Below are 20,539 nucleotides of genomic sequence, written 5' to 3' on the forward strand. Positions count from 1 at the left end.
AGGGCATCAGGAGACCTTCCTTGTTCTTCTTCAGATTCTTCCATGGGTCCTTCACAGGCTTTTTGTTCAGACGGACGGGGCCTCTGTTTAACATTCCTGTCTAAGGAGCAATACCTCCGACAGTGCAGCGTTCCCTCAGACTGCACTGGAGTGTCAGCCTGGACTATGCACTGAAGTCCCTTTGTTTTGGGGCTTGAACCTAGGTGGACTCGGGGCAAAAGGCTGCCACTGAGGCAAGCATGTCATGATTGATTTCCCTGCAAAATGACATATTCAGAAATCATTTGTTTCAAATGCACGGATTCCCACAACTTTATTTGCAGGTGACTATTTAGCTGTCATTCTGCTGTTGAAAGAGGATGGTCATCACAGCCCCTCCCTTTTGATTCTGGCACAGTGTAGATGGAGGAAGAAGAATGAGGCAAGCTAACTATTTACACCCTGCCTGTGTCACTTGAGCAGCATATACACTGTCAAATTATAGTTGTCGAGAAAGATCATTGTGTCTCTGCAAGTGGAAGTTAGGTTGCATTATCCATGTTTCATACTGGATGCCATATTACAAGCCATTGCCTTCTATTCTGTATCATATCATTTGTCTTCCTTCTAATCATTTTATTTAATACAAGACAGACAGGCATTTCCCCCAACTCCACCTCTTCCTCTCGCCCTGAGCTCTTGCGGGCTACAGTTCCGAGAGCACTCGCAACTCTTCGGTACTTTGCCCGAGTGGTCGTTCTTCATGCCTGAATCTAGCCAGTTAAGTGTTGGCAGGCTATGATGGGCACCTAGGCCATGCCTGGTTCTGTCCTCACCTGATGTCCACATGTTTTAAAGCAGGGATCAGTGAACAGATCCCCATGGCTGATTTTACCCCTTCCTATCCTGGGGACATTGTGTAGTACCCTCATCACTGCCCTGGCACAAAATAACTGTTACATCCATCTCCTCATATAGAGTTCAGCAGCTCAGTGAAACAGCCCAACCTTTGAATTTATAACCTTTAAATAGATTTCCTTTTCCAACGGATTGCCCAGTGTGGCCCTGAGCAATGGGTAAGGTTTGAGCACCATTCTATGCTGAGAGGATGAACCATCATTCAGTTTTGCCCCTCAGATTCAGCATCAGGCACTCCCAGCTTAACCATTGCACAACCAAATGAAGAATAAGGAATGAAGCTCTGTTCCCATTAACACCTACTGCACACATCTGATTGTCATCCTTTTGCTCTCGTGTGACCTGCTTTGGTGATTCAGCTTATTTGCTGTCAATTAGTCTTGGACATCTATTTGAAAAGGACTGATTTGCAGGGTTATGGGGTAAAAGCTGGGGTGTGGGACTAAACTGGACAGCTCTTCAAAGATGGGCCAAATGGCCTCATTCTGTGCTGTATGATTCTATGATTCCATGGTACCACTTGTGCTGTGGGAGCTGGACAAAGACCGCCCAAACTTACTTTATTTAGAACTCTTCCACGCTAAGCGATACTTTAATGGGATAGAGAAAGTACACCGGGACAAGACTTGCAGGTTATCTTGCAGACTGACATGGCAAGTTGAGGACAGATTCCTGGAGTATTCTTTTACACAGAGGGTGCTCAGGAGCAGGTTGCTGGGAAAGGTAGCTGAGGCCAAGATTAATTGGTGGAGATTGATTGCCATGATGAGTTAACAACTCATTATTGTGCATCTGCGATTACCAGCATGGTAGAAGGGCCAACTCGATGGACTTTGGTCTTTCTAGCAATTCCTATGTGCCTATGACACTGGGTTAATTTAGGAAGCGACTAGATGCTGTAGTGGCAAGATTATAGGGTCTGTCTCCTGAAAGGATGAGATCAAATGAGCCAAAAAACCTCCTTTGCCTGGGCCCATCTTGCAATTACCTCAGGATATTGGGAAGCTAATATTCCAAGTGAAGCTTTGCTGAACCTTTGAGAAATGGTTGGCTTCTTTCTTCCATCTAATTCTGTAACCTTTTAGTTTCAGAAACATTATTGGGACCTTGAGAAAACAAAATTGAAACTGAAGGAAACTGCAAACTATGTTGATAAGGTGAGACCAAATATGTGTTAACACATCATGTTCTTTTTTCTTTGGCCTTCTTGTCTCGAGAGACAATGGGTAAGCACCTGGAGGTGGTTAGTGGTTTGTGAAGCAGCGCCTGGAGTGGCTATAAAGGCCAATTCTAGAGTGACAGACTCTTCCACAGGTGCTGCAGATAAAATTGGTTGTCGGGGCTGTTACACAGTTGGCTCTCCCCTTGCGCTTATGTCTTTTGTCCTGCCGACTGCTAAGTCTCTTCGACTCGCCACGCTTTAGCCCCGCCTTCATGGTTACCCGCCAGCTCTGGCGATCGCTGGCAACTGACTCCCACGACTTGTGATCAATGTCACAGGACTTCAGGTCGCGTTTGCAGATGTCTTTAAAGCGGAGACATGGACGGCCGGTGGATCTGATACCAGTGACGAGCTCGCAGTACAATGTGTCCTTGGAGATCCTGCCATCTTCCATGCGGCTCACATGGCCAAGCCATCTCAGGCGCCGCTGGCTTAGTAGTGTGTATAAGCTGGGGATGTTGGCTGCCTCGAGGACTTCTGTGTTGGAGATACGGTCCTGCCACCTGATGCCAAGGATTCTCCGGAGGCAGCGAAGATGGAATGAATTGAGATGTCGCTCTTGGCTGACATACGTTGTCCAGGCCTTGCTGCCGTAGAGCAAGGTACTGAGGACACAGGCTTGATACACTTGGACTTTTGTGTTCTGTGTCAGTGCGCCATTTACCCACACTCTCTTGGCCAGTCTGGACATAGCAGCAGACGCCTTTCCCATGCGCTTGTTGATTTCTGCATCAAGAGACAGGTTGCTGGTGATGGTTGAGCCCAGGTAGGTGAACTTTTGAACCATTTTGAGAGTGTGGTCGCCAATATTTTCTGACGTCCTGTCCCATGATGTTCGTTTTCTTGGGGCTGATGGTTAGGCCAAATTCGTTGCAGGCAGCCGTAAACCTGTCGATGAATCTCTGCAGACACTCTTCAGTGTGAGATGTTAATGCAGCATCATCAGCAAAGAGGAGTTCCCTGATGAGGACTTTCCGTACTTTGGTCTTCGCTCTAAGACAGGCAAGGTTGAACAACCTGCCACCTGATCTTGTGTGGAGGAAAATTCCTTCTTCTGAAGACTTGAACGCATGTGAGAGCAGCAGTGAGAAGAAGATCCCAAACAGTGTCAGTGCGAGAACACAGCCCTGTTTCATGGCACACATCATGTACATCACTAAAATACATTGGCTGGAATTTTATGCCCTCCCCCACCCCCCCCACCCCACCCCGTGAGTGTGCTGGGAGCTGATGGCGGTGGGGGGGGGGGTGGGGAGGGAGGAAAATCAAGTGGAGGCGGGTGGATGCCATGTCCATCGCCTACCCATCTCTACTGATATTTTACCTGTGGCGGGGTGGTGGTGGCAGCCACTTTTGGGCCTCTTCCCGTCGCCGCTGGTATTTTACGAGTGGCGGATGGGAACTTCAGACCGCTTAGAAAAACCTGGTGGCCTCTTTGTGGGCTGGGGGGAATTGGGAGGGGGCTCTCCTGATTGGGCATCCTGTGCCCCATGGAGATCCTCCCCCCAGCAGCATGGATAACCCCCACTGGATTTACCCCCTCCCCCTCGCTGGGACTTGACGGATTGTCCTCGGCGAGCCCAAGCTTTTTTCACCTGTACTCTGGGGCCTCCCTGAGGGCCACTGCTCCAGGGCCTGCTGCAATCTCAGTAGTGACCACCGCTTACGATGGCACTGCTGGGATTGGAGCTGCTGGCCCACTGATTGACCGGCAGCTCTTGGAGATGGGACATCCTGCCTCAGACGGGTGGAAGTCCAGACCTTAGACAATTAACTACCTGGGCCAAGCAAAATAGCATCATGGCCACCAGGACTGGCAGAGGCGGGCTCGTGCAGCCAATGCCTCCTCATTAAATTCCAGCCCACATGTGGTCATCCATCACATTGCTGTTTGGAGGAGCTTGCTGTGTGCAAGTTGGTTGCCACATTTCATACTTTACAACAGTGACTAAACTTCAAAAAAGTACTTCGATGGCTGTAAAGCACTTTGGGCCATCTCGAGGTCATGAAAGGCCTGATATAAATGCAAGTCTTTCTTATAATTTGTTGGCATGGAGAATTGCTTCATAATGCAGAGCATGGAAGACGTGTAAACATATATCTGATTCACTAAAAGCAATATACGTTGCAGGCCAATTACTTGGCTTTGGGTTAACCAACACTGGGCAGTTGTTCACAGCCAGCTTCTGCATTTTGATCCGCCTATTATCGGACTACCAAGTCTGTCTCTCTACCTGACTGTCTCTCTCAGTATTACAGGTCTCTGAATATCAGGATTGCCTTGGTGCACTTGGAGGTGTGGACTCATGAGAACAAGTGTGATGTGAGAGAGAATCCCTACAGTACCCTCTGGTCCTTTCTGAAATGGAGGCGGCAGACACTGGCTCGAAAGAGGCACGATAACGCACAGCTGATCACGTAGGTGTCAAAAAAGTTTTACTTGTATTTCTTCAGGGTGCATGGGTACTTGCCTCTGTTGCTGGAAGGGCAACTAATACTGCCTAAAATCCATTACCAGGGCACACTGACTCATGTGGGAAATTACGAGGTTCACCCCCGTGCAGCATTCCGTAGCGTTGTATTATCGGTGCCCCGACTCCCTCCTTTATCGGTGAGAATCTTGAAGAATCCTGCGCCCTTTCAGTTGTTCCATCCCACCTCTGCATTTACCTTATTGATATTTGTGGGACCTTGCTGTGCACACATTGACTGCCGCAGTCCATTGGCTTTGGGATGCTGAGCCACATTGGCCAGCAGGTCTCTGGGTCGATTCCATCGTTGCATTCTGGTTACCCTCAACCTCCCTCTATACCAAGGATGGGAAAAATGAGTAAGGGTATCCAATCCTGATCACTAACAAATGATCCCTGCTGGAAAGTGCATGATATATACATATATACCCGCCTCTGCATTTTCTCTGACGCCCGGAGTGATCCTCCAGTCTTTTGGGGTCAAAGTGCAAGGAGGCAGGATCCCCATACTTTTAAACACTTAATAGGGACAGGGATCCTGCCCACCCCTCCCCCAAGAGCTGCCAGCCAATCACAGGGTCAGCAGCTCAGTTGTTTCGGCAGTGCCACCAGGAGCAGTGGTCACTGCCGGTACTGCAGAGGCCTTGGAACCAGGCCCAGCGCTGGAACCCCAGGTTAAGTGAAGTGGGGTCACCAAGGCCAGTCCAGAAGGTCCCAGCGAGGTGGGTGGGCGTTTGGTCCAGGAGGTGAGTCCCAGGAGGTACATTTGTTCCCAGTGGGGCTTCTCCGTGGGCCACAAATTGCCCCTCCCCCCCCCACAAGCCCGTTGGGAGGGTGCATCATTTTCGAAGGAGTCCTTCCCGTGCGGCAGAGGCCTCCTCTGCCATTGGTAAGACCCCAGCGACGGCAGGAAGAGGCCCTTATTTGGCCTCTGGAAGGGAAGGTCATCGTCGGCCTATCCCGCCCTTGGGAGTATCGCAACTGAGATTCCCAACGTCGGGTTCTATAGCGGTGATTCTGACCCAATTCATCGGTCCTTGGGCCACGAAACCCACCATCGGGCTAAGCACAAAGTCTGGCCCATAATGTAAGTGATATACAGTATATTAAAAAAACTTAATCTTTATGGTTGGTAAAAAAGAAGATTAAGCTAAAACTTAGCTGACGTATAGAAAATATTGAATGGCTTTAAATGAGTTCAATCCTGAACTAAAATAAGGCTGGATAATGGGTCATAAGTATAAATGAATGAGAAGTAAATTTAGATCAGATTTTGAAAGGAACTTCCTCACACAAAGGAAAATAAATTTCTGGAATAATCTACCAGACAGGCATGTTATGTGGGGGAGGAGGTGCAGTGGTGGTCGGGTGTGGAGGTAGGAATTCTTTGTTAATTGATTTTTTTGGGCACCTTTGTACAGACGGATTTCTGCTCTAATGTACTAACTGGCAAGGTTACTCGTGTTGGAATCTCTTTTGTGATCATTAGGTACAATAGATGGAAAATCATATGTAGCCACCCTGGGAAAACTGCCCCCCATAGTTTAGTGGACATGCCAAACACAGGTGCATGTCAAGGTTGAGAGAATTAGAATACAAGGAAGCTGGGCAAGAGGTGGACTTTTCTCATCCTTTGACTTTTCTTCTGTCTTTTAATGATGGATTTATTTTTCCACAATTATGAATTTGCATTTAGGGGGATCACCTTCAATGGCACCACGATTGGTTTGGCACCTCTGATGGGCATGTGTTCAGATTATCAATCAGGAGGCGTGAATATGGTGAGTGGTTCAATATGGTGGCAGCTCTCACATGACAAAGGTCAAAGTTCATATGTTTATTTTCCATCAGGCAATGTGGTTGGCAAGGTGTTAGAACACTCAGTGCCACACAGAGCCATGGACCATGGTTTCAGCACCATAATTCTCCCCTCGGTGAGTTCTCTCTGGATGTCCCTTGTCTTGTTTTCGGGATTAATAACACGAAGGATCAATAGCGTGTAATAATGTTCATACTATTTGAATTTATTAATACATTTAAGACTCCCTAAATAATTTTGTATCTGGATCATTTTCCACAAAGTTGCAAAATTGGCTGCCATTTAAAGTTAAGATTAATCAGTGTGTGCCAGGCAGTCTGTTTGACTTTAGTACGTCTAAATGTAGGTGAGGGGATTGCAGTCAAGCAATGGAGCAGTGCTCCTGCTATTGATTTCCAGTAATGAGGTGGGGTCAGTGGATGATAAGTATGTAAGTATGTGAATGAGGACAGGATCAAGCTCCGTTGTGATGCTCCCCAGAATCCAATAGCCTCCCTGTCTGGCCTATCACATGAGGAATGCCCATGGAGGGTTGCCAGTGCTCATCAAACAACACTGTGACACCAGTAAAGAAGGGTGCCAAGGGAAGAGATGTGTCGAAATCCCTTCGAGCTGTTGGCTCTGCAGGTATTATTTCAGTGGTGTCAGCCTTGGCTCAGGGTCAGTTATGTCTCAGTTGGCAGCACGCTCTCCTCTAAGCCAGAAGGCCGTGGGTTCAGATTCCACTCTAAAGCCGTGAACGCAGAATATGGTCTGACAATTCAGTGTTGCACTGTCAGAGGTGGCATCTTTCAGATGAGATGCTAAACTGTGGCCTCGTCTGCCCTATCAAGTGGATGTGAACCAGGCTTGTCCAACATACGGCCCGGGGGGGCGCCCAGGATCCGGCCCGCCAAACGTTTCCATCCGGCCTGCGGGTGTAAACTGTTACCGGGGCCGTTCCCCATCCTCACCGGCGGGCTCTGACTTTTTTTTTAAAAAGCCCGCTGGAAAACCCCGAATCTGTTGGAAAATGGCTGTTCCTGATGTCAGCAGCTGTCAACTGATACTGACACAGTGATGTTTTTAAAACCATCTGCTGAGCATTCCCCTTTCTGCAACTGTATGAGAGAGAGGAGGCAGAGAGAGAGAGAGAGAGAGGAGGCAGAGAGAGAGAGAGAGAGAGGAGGCAGAGAGAGAGAAAGAGAGGAGGCAGAGAGAGAGAAAGAGAGGAGGCAGAGAGAGAGAAAGAGAGGAGGCAGAGAGAGAGAAAGAGAGGAGGCAGAGAGAGAGAGAGAGGAGGCAGAGAGAGAGAGAGATGAGGCAGAGAGAGAGAAAGAGAGAAGAGGCAGAGAGAGAGAGAGAGAGAGGAGGCAGAGAGAGAGAGAGAGGAGGCAGAGAGAGAGAGAGAGAGGAGGCAGAGAGAGAGAGGAGGCAGAGAGAGAGAGAGAGGAGGCAGAGAGAGAGAGAGAGGAGGCAGCGAGAGAGAGAGAGGAGGCAGAGAGAGAGAGAGAGAGGAGGCAGAGAGAGAGAGAGAGAGGAGGCAGAGAGAGAGAGAGAGGAGGCAGAGAGAGAGAGAGAGAGGAGGCAGAGAGAGAGAGAGAGGAGGCAGCGAGAGAGAGAGAGGAGGCAGCGAGAGAGAGAGAGGAGGCAGCGAGAGAGAGAGAGGAGGCAGAGAGAGAGAGAGAGGAGGCAGAGAGAGAGAAAGAGAGAGGAGGCAGAGAGAGAGAGAGAGAGAAGAGGCAGAGAGAGAGAGAGAGAGAGAAGAGGCAGAGAGAGAGAGAGAGAGAGAGGAGGCAGAGAGAGAGAGAGAGGAGGCAGAGAGAGAGAGAGAGAGGAGGCAGAGAGGGGGAGAGAGAGAGAGAGAGAGTGGGGGGGGAAGGGGGAGAGAGTCAAATCGTCATTGACTTATGGCACAGAAGGAGGCCATTCTGTCCATTGAGCCAATGCCAGCTCTTCACGGAGCTATGCAGTCCATTCCACTCCCTGCCTCAATCCCCATAGTCCTGCAAGTCTATTTTTGTCATCCAACTTCCTCTTGAAGTCATTGATCGTCTCCACTTCCACCACCCTTATGGGCAGCGAGTTCCAAGTCATTACCACCCGCTGCGTAAAAAAGTGCTTGCTGATATTCTCCTGCATCTTTTGCACAAAACTTTCAACCTGTGTCCCCTATTCCTAGAGGGGCAAGACCAAACAAGGCGCACACAGACACAGCGGGAGAGGGAGGGAGAGAGATCAAGGTTTATACTGAAAGATGGACATCTATCCAGAATACTCTGCATTGCTCCAACTAATGTGTGGGCAGAGAGTGATTACTTATGCAAGGAAAAGTAATACCAGTTATGTCACTAAATCAGTTTTCAATATGGTGACGAGAAAGTCAATAAATTAGCCTTTTCATTTAAAGCTTCTTCACAAAAATGCACATTTGTTGTCGTTTTTATTAGTAAGATAAATTTTTAATATCTTTATCTTTCAAAATTTGCTCACCAGCCACCACCCCCCTGGGCCGAGCAAAAATCATAATGCGGCCCTCCGCCTGAAAAGGTTGGACAGCCTGACGTAAAAGATCCCGTGACGTTATTCGAAGAATAGCAGGGAAGTTAGCCCTGATGTCCAGGACAATATTTATCCCTCAACCATCATTTAAAAATAACAGATTTATATTATCCCATTGCTGTTTGTGGGAGCTTGCTGGGTGCAAACTGACAACACTTCAAAAGTTCTTAATTGGCTGTAAAGTACCTTGGGACATCCTGAGGCTATATAAATGCAAGTTTTGTATTTCTTTCCTTCCATCCTTCTTTCCTTTCTTGGGTTTAGACTCGTCCTAGTTACTGTTTTACCAATATTGCAGCTATTTTAATATTGAAAAGACAAATTTTTTGATCATTAACAAGAATAAAAACACCAAAAGTGAATGCTAGAAAAAAAATTCCATCATGAAGCTGAGAATCCTCCTTTCACCATTGATTTCTTCCTCAAGGATCATTCCGACAGTGCGATTGGTGTCGCTGCCACCATGGCCCACGAAATGGGGCACAACTTTGGAATGAGTCACGATGCTGACGGCTGCTGTGCGGCCCGCCCGGAAGATGGAGGATGCATCATGGCCGCAGCTACCGGGTGAGGGCCCAATGCTGTTGGGATAGTGTCCGAGTGTGGTCTTGTGAGTTAAGTGGGGCCTGGACTTGTCCTACATAGTAGCAGAAGTGATATAGAACAGCGGATCTCTTCTACAAAATGTGAAAGCCATGAGTAGATTTTAAGTATGAGTTATTACATCCAGTCGCCCTTATAGTCAGCAACGTGCACAGAATAAAGAGTCTGAAACTCTGCTTATCTCCAAATTAAGAGTGAAAAATAAAGCATTTCTTTGTGCAGACATTTCCTGTAAAAGCCTGTCTGTGGAAGCTGTACAAAAGGCATGTTATAGTGATAGGACTGTGAACGAGAGGGTATGTAGTGCAGTGTCTGCTGTGTCTAAAGTCATGACATCACAGGGGGAGTTGGAGGGAGGACTAGTCGTTCATAAACACAAGCACATCTCATCCAACACCCTTGCCCAGTATGTCTGGAGTGAAATAATACTCTGCTGGATTCAGCCAGCAAATACACTGTCAATCAGGATTTATTACTTTCAGATTTTATTTACAATCCCATAACACTATTTCAAAGAAGAGCAGGGGAGTTCCCCTCGATGTCACAGCCAACATTTATCCCTCAACCAATAGCACTAAAACAAATTACCTGGTCATTTATCTCATTGTTGTATGTGAAACCTTGCTGTATGCAAATTGGCTGTTGTCTTTGTCTACAAAACAGCAGCAACTACACTTCAAAGGCTCTTTCATTGGTTGTAAAGTGCTTTGGGACATCCTGCGGTCCTAATGTCTCATGTGAAAGTCAGCATCTCTGTCAGTACTGCACTGGGAGTGGTGCCCTAAATTATATGCTCAAGTCTCATAGAGTGGGGTTTGAACCCATGACATTCTAACTAAGAGGTGAAGTGGTACTACTGAGCTATGACTAATACTGGTGCAAGTCTGTATACTAGATGACTCTGTAATTCAGAGGCCATACCTAAGCTTGTTTTAACCTAAGAATTTACCTTGACTCAAGAATGATCATTGAGTTGATGCTTTTCCCACATCACTACCCTAAGCTCTTCCTGTTCTTTAGCTCTGTACCATACTCGGTCATGCAGTTGCCCGCAAAATCATTTGGGAGGAATTGAAAATAATGATTGACTTACAACTGGAGCCTACTTTCCCACCCACTGCCCAAGCTATTCTGACCCAGCCAGACCCCAGTCCAGGGCCCAGGCTCCGCCTCAACTCCTGGCCGAACCCACCTGCAACAAAAACATACTTTCTTTGTCTTTGTGGAATTTTTTAAGCTTGTACAGCCATTTTAGAAACAGCACAAATGGGATTAATTGTGCTTTTCTGTGAGCTAGACTCACAGACCCACTCTGTATTGTGCAGACGGTACTCATTGGGCTGGATTTAGTGTTCCAGTTGCTGCTTCTGGTGGCAGACCCAGAAGTGGGTGTCGTTGCCACTTGTCACGTGTGCGGCAGGCCCAGCACAATCACGCGGCCGGTGGCCAATTACAGTAATGGAAATGCATGACACATCCAATCACGTGACAGGTGGGACTCGAGGCACCGAATGCAGCGTCAGATGTCTCCAGAGCAACTGCTGGCCCTATATTTAAAGCTCTGCCAGCCCTGCTTAAGTTGCTGCCTTTGAGTTATTTTCTGGGCACTGCTGAAACTGGTGTTGGAGTGACTCCTGGACCCACCCCCCCATCCCAAGAGTATGACAGATCAGGCTGTAGTTCTGACTGCAGCTGTAAGACCAAGTACAAAAACTGCTGTGAGTGCGGGGGGCGTGAACAAGATACCTGAGAGTTACAGGGAATTCTTGTCAAAAGGAAAAGTAACTCTTTATCCCTCAAGTGAGGCAGGTCACCCAAACTCTTTTGCTGGGGAAAGTTATGACTTTTCTGCCAGAGAGCGCACTGAGGCCAAGGTTTTAGTGAATGGTATTGACGGGGAGTATATACCCATACCTTTGTATCGGGTGCACCTAGAGTATGACCTATTGTCTGGAACGGTAACTGTAGGAGTTGTTCGTAGGTTGCCTGCAGACGGAGTTCACATACTCCTGGGTAATTATTTGGCTGGAGTGAAGGTAGTAGCTTATCCAGCAGTCATGGAAAAGCCAAGTGAAGTCAAACAGATAGAACAGTTGTAGGAAAAGGTTCCAGGAATTTTTTCTTCATGTGTGGTGACCCGAGCAATGGCTAAACAAGTTCCATTGTTGGAGGTCAGATTGGCACCACAGACAGATAGCCGAATTTCTGAAACTTTCTTTGGGGATTTGGATAATTCAAAGAAAATATTCAGTAAGCTGATCCAGAGTTAAGTAAAGTGGCACAATCGGCTCTAACTGAAGCTGAGCTCAAGGGAGTTCCAGAAGGCTACTGTATTAAAAGTGGGATTCTGATGAGGAAGTAGAGACCTCCTAATAGACCTGTGGATGAAGAATGGACGGTTGTTCACCAGATAGTGGTACCTCCAAAGTATCGCTGGGAAATATTAAGGATAACGCATGAAATTCCTATAGCGGGTCATCTGGAAGACCCAATCATGTATAGGTTGACATTTTTTACTGGCCAGGTCTTTCAAAGGACATGATGCAGTTTTGTAAAACATGCCATACGTAACAGATTGTGGGGAAACCCCAATTTGTCATAAAACCGACACCTCTAATTCCCATACCAGTTTTTGGAGAACCATTTAGTAGGGTGTTGGTAGACTGTGTAGGACCTTTACTGAAAACAAAAGTGGGACACCAATGTATACTGTCATGGATTATGGCTACTCCGGCTCCCAGAGGCCATTCCCTTGAGAACAATTTCTGCTAAGGTAGTGGTAGAGAGGTTAACCCAGTTCTTCACTACATATGGATTACCGATTGAGATTCAATCGGATCAAGGTTCCAATTTTATATCTAAAATTTTCCAGGAAATTATGAATAATTTCGGTATAACGCAGTTAATGTCTTCAGCTTATCACCCATAGACACAATGGACTTTAGAAAGGTACCATCAGACCCTCAAAACGTTGATCAGGGCATTCTTCTTTGGCCTCCTTGTCTCGAGAGACAATGGGTAAGCGCCTGGAGGTGGTCAGTGGTTTGTGAAACAGCGCCTGGAGTGGCTATAAAGGCCAGTTCGAGAGTGACAGACTCTTCCACAGGTGCTACAGATAAAATTGGTTGTTGGGGCTGTTACACAGTTGGCTCTCCCCTTGCGCTTCTGTCTTTTTTCCTGCCAACTGCTAAGTCTCTTCGACTCGCCACACTTTAGCCCCGCCTTTATGGCTGCCTGCCAGCTCTGGCGATCGCAGGCAACTGACTCCCACGACTTGCGATCAATGTCACAGGACTTCATGTCGCGTTTGCAGAAGTCTTTAAAGTGGAGACATGGACAGCCGGTGGGTCTGATACCAGTGACGAGCTCGCTGTACAATGTGTCCTTGGGGATCCTGTCATCTTCCATGCGGCTCACATGGCCAAGCCATCAAGCGCGCTGGCTCAGTAGGGTGTATATGCTAGGGATGTTGGCCGCCTCGAGGACTTCTGTGTTGGAGATACGGTCCTGCCACCTGATGCCAAGGATTCTCCGGAGGCAGCGATGATGGAATGAATTGAGACGTCGCTCTTGGCTGACATACGTTGTCCAGGCCTCGCTGCCATAGAGCAAGGTACTGAGGACACAGGCTTGATACACTCAGACTTTTTTTTCCATGTCGGTGCGCCATTTTCCCACACTCTCTTGGCCGGTCTGGACATAGCAGTGGAAGCCTTTCCCATGCGCCTGTTGATTTCTGCATCGCGAGACAGGTTACTGGTGACAGTTGAGCCTAGGTAGGTGAACTCTTGAACCACTTCCAGAGCGTGATCGCCGATATTGATGGATGGAGCATTTCTGACGTCCTGTCCCATGATGTTCGTTTTCTTGAGGCTGATGGTTAGGCCAAATTTGTTGCAGGCAGCCACAATCCTGTCGATGAGTCTCTGCAGACACTCTTCAGTGTGAGATGTTAATGCAGCATCGTCAGCAAAGAGGAGTTCCCTGATGAGGACTTTCCATACTTTGGTCTTCGCTCTTAGATGGGCAAGGTTGAACAACCTGCCACCTGATCTTGTGTGGAGGAAAATTGTTTCTTCTGAAGACTTGAACGCATGTGAGAGCAGCAGGGAGAAGAAGATCCCAAACAGTGTAGGTGCGAGAACACAGCCCTGTTTCACGCCACGCAGGATAGGAAAGGGGTCTGATGAGGTGCCGCTATGCTGAATCGTGTTTTTGATATTGTCATGAAATGAGGTGATGATACTTAGTAGCTTTGGTGGACATCCGATCTTTTCCAGTAGTCTGAAGAGACCACGTCTGCTGACGGGGTCAATGGCTTTGATGAGATCAATGAAAGCAACGTAGAGGGGCATCTGTTGTTCATGGCATTTCTCCTGTAGCTGGCGAAGGGAGAACAGCATGTTAATGGTGGATCTCTCTGCTCGAAAGCCACACTGTGCCTCAGGGTAGACACGCTCAGCCAGCTTCTGGAGCCTGATAAAGCGACTCGAGCGAAGACTTTCCCCACTATACTGAGCATTACAGGGCATGCTGTCATGAATATCCCCATGATTGGGATAGAGGGCTAGAATTTCTTTTGTTTGTCACTGGGAATTCACCTAATGAATTTACCAGTTTTAGTCCATTTGAATTGGTTTATAGACATGAGATAAGAGGTCCTCTAAAACTAATCAAAGAAAAGTTTTTAAAGCAGAGGGACGAATCTTCTGTGTTAGATTATGTATCCGTGTTCCAGGACTGGCTCAGGAGAGCCTACAAAGTGTCTCAGGAACACCTTAAAGTTTCCAAACAACATGAAGAAATGGCATGCCAAGACCCAAACATTTCAACCAGGGGATGAGGTATTAGTATTTTCAGAGACTAATGAACCAAGTGGTAGCCAGTGTTCCTAACTGTGTGGTTCATCTTGATGATGTGATGGTATACAGTAAGACTCAAAAGGACCACTTGGAACAACTAGAAGCTCTGTTTAGAAAACTACAATCGGTTGATTTAGTGATAAACCTTGCCAAAAGTGAATTTGCAAAAGTAAGAGTAACTTACTTCGGGCATATAGTAGAACAAGAACAGAACAGCAAAAATGCAAGCATTGGTGGAGTTCCACTAAGACTAATCACAAGAAATTGAGAGGTTTTTGCGGATGTGTGATTTCTACTGCAAGTTTGTACCAAATTTTAGTACTATAGCTGTTCCACTGGCAGGTTTGCTACAAAACAAGAAAACCAAGTTAGTGTGGTTGGGGGAGTGCCAAGCATCTTTTGAGAGGCTGAAAGCCATTTTGATCAATGAACCAGTGTTGGCTGCTCCAAATTTCACGGAGCCCTTCAAGGTAGCAATTGATGCGAGTGACCTGGGGGGTCAGTGCAGTCCTGTTACAAGATGATGAATCAGGCAATGAAAGGCCAGTGGGATATTTTTCCAAAAAGCTAAATCAACACCAAAAAAAGATATTCAACAGTGGAAAAGGAAACTCTGGGCTTATTACTAGCTCTTAATCATTTTGAAGTCTATGTCTGCCATGACTACAGAGAGATACTGGTATATACTGATCATAACCCCCTAGTCTTTATGGAAAAATTTAAAAGCCAGAATGCCAGACTATTCCGATGGAGTTTACTATTGCAACCTTTTCACTTAAAGATTATCCACATTGTGGGAAAACATCATGTAGTTGCAGATGCTTTGTCTAGAATCTAACTTTGTTTTGAGTTATCTGAGTGCAAAGATGGTACAAAGCCGAACTGTATTAGCTGCAGGTAAAGAGTGAATGTGAATGAGTGTGTAAATGTGTTTTAATATTTTTATACTTTTTGTTTCACTCTTGGTAATGAAACACATTTAAAAATGGCATTTCATTCCTTCAAGGATGGAGGTGTTACATAAGTCCTTCCATTTAAAAAATTTTTTTGAGGACTTGTTAAAACTGAAAAGATTCCATGGATGTGTATTTTTTACCAAGTTCACTGAAAGGACACTTGAGATGTTGTTTGAAAACAAACCGTGCTGGAAATCAAGTGCTTTAAGCTCAATAAACAACAGAAACCTTGGTAATCGGAGGAAGATGTTTACAGAGAAACCATATGTCAAGACTTATGGAGGTCAGAAGGTTGACTGTTTGGGGAAGATATTGTTTTCAGTTTAGTTGGGGTGTGAACTGTTTTGAAGACAGTTGGTGTTTTGCCTGCCAAGGAAAAAGAAACCACTCAGCTCATCTCTTTCTCTAGCTCGTTGAAGAAACCCTGCAAAGAACTAGGGCTGAATTTTACCAGCCCCTCAATGGGTTTTGGTGGGGAGGCCTGTAAAATGCTAGCGGGAGTGGCAAGGCCTTCATTAAAATATTGAAATTAGCCACATTAACATGCAAATGAACTTACCTGCCGCCGCCGGCTGTCCCACATCAATTTTATTGCCAATCGGCTGCAACTCGCACGCCTTCGGAACTCCGTTGGAGTTCTGAGGCGAGACACTGGTGGGGAGGGGGAGGAATAAAATTATCAGGGCAGTGGGGGGGGAGAGCAGGGAAGAATATTCTTATTGGTTGTGGGGATGGTGGGAAGGGGTTGAGGGTCAAAGGCACAGAACTTCGGGGCTGAAAGTTCAAAATTTCAAAAAGTGTATTTTTGGGGGGTTAGATCAAGATATGTGTTTAGGACCCTGTTGGGGGGTGGGATACAGGATTTAATGTTACATTAAACATTTATTATTGTTTTTAAGCTCACCATCACCTTTAAATATTCAAATATATCCTGAAGGTCTTGAAGCCCTTTAAAAATGGCACCAGCTCTACCCCCTCCATTTAAATCAGCCCCCATGTGTAATATCGCGGGGGCTGTGCAGCTGCACTTCCATGTTGGAAGGCCACTGCCTTCACAGCGCGCTGCTGCGGAGCACGGCGTGCTGATAAAATTCAGCCCCCAGTGTGGGAGAGCTAAAATCCTTGGTGCTGCATCTCTCCTGAGAAGCTGGAAAAACCTGCCAGATTAATTCTCAACGCCACCTGAAAAGAACTGCTTTAGAAAAGATCCCAGTGACTCATTTCTTTATATCCGAATGCCAGACCAAAAGGGACAACTGACTTCCTTCCATATCTTCTCTTTTTTTTCTTCAAGAATTAACAAGTATTTGGCCAAAGTATTCTATTTTTGTCTTTTTTTTTGTAACAGACCTCTGCAGAAAGAGTTACTGTATTTTCTTTCAGAGTGTGTGTGTGTGGCGGGGGGAATTTAAAAAGGGAACTTTCAATTTCAATCTGTCTGTTAATGCTTTGCTTCATTACTGGATAAGTCTTGTTTGATAATAAACTGATAATTTTGTTGTTTATTAAAGAAACCTGGTTGGTGTATTCTGGGATAAAGAGTAGAGTATATGGTTGACTGAATCGGTAACTGGGTAAACATTTTTTAAAATATATGTTGTGACCTGCAGAGAAATGGGACTAGAAAAGACAGTTCACTCCTTCCACCTTGGTCGTAATTAATTGAGGTGATGCAGTTTAATTCAGTGTGTGAATCTCGTAGGCAATATTTCAATGTGTGCAAAGGATACAAGATAAACTGATGGAAGACAGCCATTTCATACGAATTTGTTATGACTTGGACTTAGAATTACACAAACATCTGTCAATGCAAACATCCCTTGCACCAGCAATCAATTTGCATGTGCCTATTTAAAGCAATTGGACAACGTAGCCTTAAAGGGTCAGGCCAGATTAAGCATACCTCTACCCTAACAGCAGAATCATTTATTGTGTATTGCATGGTGTAATAGTCCTCTCGATATAAAACTGCGTATCGCCCATTCCATCCTGAGCAATGCGTCAGATACCCAATGGTAACATTTATATCTGATATGTACTCTTCAGCGATCCATTCCCCAAAGTGTTCAACAAGTGCAATGAAAAGGAACTTCAGAAATATCTGCACAACGGTGGAGGGATGTGTCTCTTCAACATGCCAGACACAAACACCTTGTACGGAGGACGAAGGTGTGGGAACGGCTATGTGGAGGAAGGCGAGCAGTGTGACTGTGGGGAAGTTGAGGTAATTTGGCTCTTTATGTCAACAATATAGAGTGCTACTTCAAGTGAAATCATAAGCTGTTGCTGTCTTTAAATTTGAACTCTTCACGCATCCTGCTCCCTGAATTATTTTGGTTTTACAATACAATAGTAGCAGCAGCGTTGGGTCAATTGGTAGAACTCTTGCCTCTGAGTCAGAAGATTATAGGTTCATAGTCGCACTTCAGAGACTTGTGCATAAAGTCTAGGCTGACACTCTAGTGCTGTCCTGAGAGAATGCAGCACTGTTGGAGGTGCTGAGTTTCGGATGAGATGTTGTTGTGCCTGGATGGTCATTTTGAGCAACATGAAGAGGGAGGGATTTGAGGTTTCACAACTTTGGCACTTACCTGAGCAGCATTATAAAAGATGCACCAATATAAAATAAATTTAGTTAATTTTCAAAGGATAAAATTTGCAGATTGGGATTAATTTTTGTGTCCGCACCCTGGGTGTTAATCTGGTAGAGAGTGTTGCCCACTACTTCTAGAACTTTTTCATTGGAATTGCAGGGTAGGCGTGTTCTCCGCAAGAAAACCGCCAATGAGGTTGAGTTACAAATCCGCATGTATTATGTGCGTGTATCTATTAGTGGAGATAAAAGGAAAAGCATTGAGATTTCTGGAAATCTGAAATGCAGCAGAAAATGCTGGAATTGTATGGCAAGTCTGCTTTTTGATTCCTTTCATTGTGAGATATGGGCGTCACTGGCAAGGCCAGAACCTATTGCCCATCTCTAGCAGCCCTGAGGTGCCCTTTTGAGGATTGTGCTCCTTCTATAGTGTAAGGTATGCTGGCTGGCAAAGACAAATGAAACTTTCATTTTTATATAGCGCATTCCACAACCTCAGTATGTCCCGAAGTGCTTCACAGCCAATGAAGTACTTTTGAAGTGGTCACTGTTGTAATGTAGGAAATGCAGCACATTTGTGCACAGCAAGCTCCCACAGATATCAATGAGGTAAGTGAGATTCTGACTATTTTAGTCAGCCTCAGTAAGGAAAAGACACCTTAACATTGCAGGTGAGGATCCTTTAACATACTTTTAAAAAAATTCTTGTTATGTTTTTGATTCAGAAGTCCTGGCACAATTCCCAAAAAGCTTATGTTCCATATTCTTTGAATGAACTTTAATAGCTGTATAATGCAGAGCATCTGTCTGTTCTCTTCCTGTGTCTGTGTCTGTGTTGCAGATGTGGATGGCTTAGCAGGGTGGGGTCAATGTTTATGAGCTGAATGATTTTGTTGTGTAATATGTGTTCTAGGTTTTCTAGTAACCCACTGTTACCCAATGTCTTGTCATGCGTTAAATCCTTAACGGGAGTGGATTTCCATGAGGCTTCTTGTGCATGCTTGCTGTAACTTGGGGGAGAGTGCCATGGCAACTCTAGAGAAATGGCAGTAATGCTTTTCTGATGTTCTATGGCCCTTCCGCTGAAGTTACATTGAACGAGCATGGAAATCTCAGCAGATCATCCTTTGCTCTGTGCAATGTACCTGGGAACAGGGGAAGGCCATTTGGCTATCTTAACTGAGATCAGGAACTCGCAATGCGGACCTAACCTGTTTGGAAGGATTAGCAGCAGCAAGTTAGATTACCTGTTGTCGTACTTTATCGAGTACGCTAACTTGGTCAGGTGCCCACTGTGTTTCAGTGCACAACACTCTTACTCTGAGCAGAAGATTTTGTGTTTAAGTCCCACTCCAGAGACTTGACTACAAAATCTAGGCTGGCATTCCAGTGCATTACTGAGGGAGAGCTGCTCTATCAGAAGTACTGTCTTTTAAAATAAGTATATCGATCCTTGGCTTTATGAATAGAGGAATAGAGTGCAAAAATGAGGATGCTATGCTAAACCTGTATAAAACAGTAGTTTTGCTGTAGCTGAAGTATTCTATCCAATTATGGGCACCATACTTTAGGAAGGACATGAAGGAGTTGGAACAGTTCCTAGGATGAGGGATTACAGTCACATGGATAGACTGGAGAAATTGGGGTTGTTCTCCTTAGAGCAGATAAGGCTAAGAGAAGGTGTTTAAAATAATGATAGAGTAAATAAAGAGAAAATATTCCCAGTGGCTGAAGCTTGATAACCAGAGGGCACAGATTTAAGGTTATTGAGAAAAGAACCAGAGGGGACTAGAGAAAAAACATTTTTATGCAATGAGTGGTTAGGATAGTCTGGTGGATACGCATTCAATGATAGCCCTCAAAAGGGAATTAAATAAACACTTGAAGGGGAAAAAATGCAGGAATTTGAGGAAAGAGCAGGGGAATGGTACTAACTGGATTGCAGTTTGAAAGAGCTAGTGCAGACCTGATGGGCTGAATGGCCTCCTTCTGTGCTGTACTATTTTATGATTCTATAAATTAAATTATGCTTTTGAATGATATTGTTAAACCAAGGCCTCATCTGCCCTCTCAGGTTGATGTAAAAGTCTCCATGCCACTATTTGAAGAAGAGCAGGGGAGGTTTTCCCAGTGTCCTGGCCAATATTTATTCCTCAATCATTCTCAATGAAAGACTGATTATCGGGTCATTGCTATTGTGCGATCTTGCTATGCACAAATTAGCTGCCACATTTTCTATATTGCATCACGGACTACACTTAATTGGCTGTAAAGCGTTTCGGGATGGCCTGAGGTTGAGAAAGGTGCCATATATAAATGGAAGTTCTTTCTTTCTTATTTGCGATGTACACCACAGTAATTTTTATTTGTTTTTTTAATGATCGAGTGTGCATCTGATGATGCTCCAGTGGCCTGAATTGGTTAGGAAAACGTGTAACTAAGCTATATAGACCAGAAGGTCGTGGCTTCGATTCCTGGTCTGTGTTGTGTTAGTTGAGGGGCGGAGGAGAGATATCACGATTGGCCTCCTTGCCCCTTGGTTAGGGAGGGGAACATTAGCCAAGGTGCCTGCTCT

At 45.6% G+C, this 20,539-nt stretch overlaps 1 protein-coding gene across 3 annotated transcripts in view; it reads left to right on the plus strand.

Annotated features, from left to right (window-relative positions):
• adam19b (ADAM metallopeptidase domain 19b) overlaps positions 1-20,539 on the plus strand; it is a 179,219-nt gene that overhangs the window by 118,691 nt on the left and 39,989 nt on the right. For all 3 annotated transcript variants that reach the window (XM_068043213.1, XM_068043214.1, XM_068043215.1), the window contains 5 exons: positions 1,983-2,054; positions 4,371-4,537; positions 6,287-6,371; positions 9,378-9,517; positions 17,418-17,595. In XM_068043213.1, the coding sequence (XP_067899314.1) occupies positions 1,983-2,054; positions 4,371-4,537; positions 6,287-6,371; positions 9,378-9,517; positions 17,418-17,595 (642 nt within the window). The remainder of the gene's footprint in view (positions 1-1,982; positions 2,055-4,370; positions 4,538-6,286; positions 6,372-9,377; positions 9,518-17,417; positions 17,596-20,539) is intronic.

This window comes from Heterodontus francisci, chromosome 12 (genome assembly GCF_036365525.1).
Source record: "Heterodontus francisci isolate sHetFra1 chromosome 12, sHetFra1.hap1, whole genome shotgun sequence".
NCBI classification, from domain to species: Eukaryota; Metazoa; Chordata; class Chondrichthyes; order Heterodontiformes; family Heterodontidae; genus Heterodontus; species Heterodontus francisci.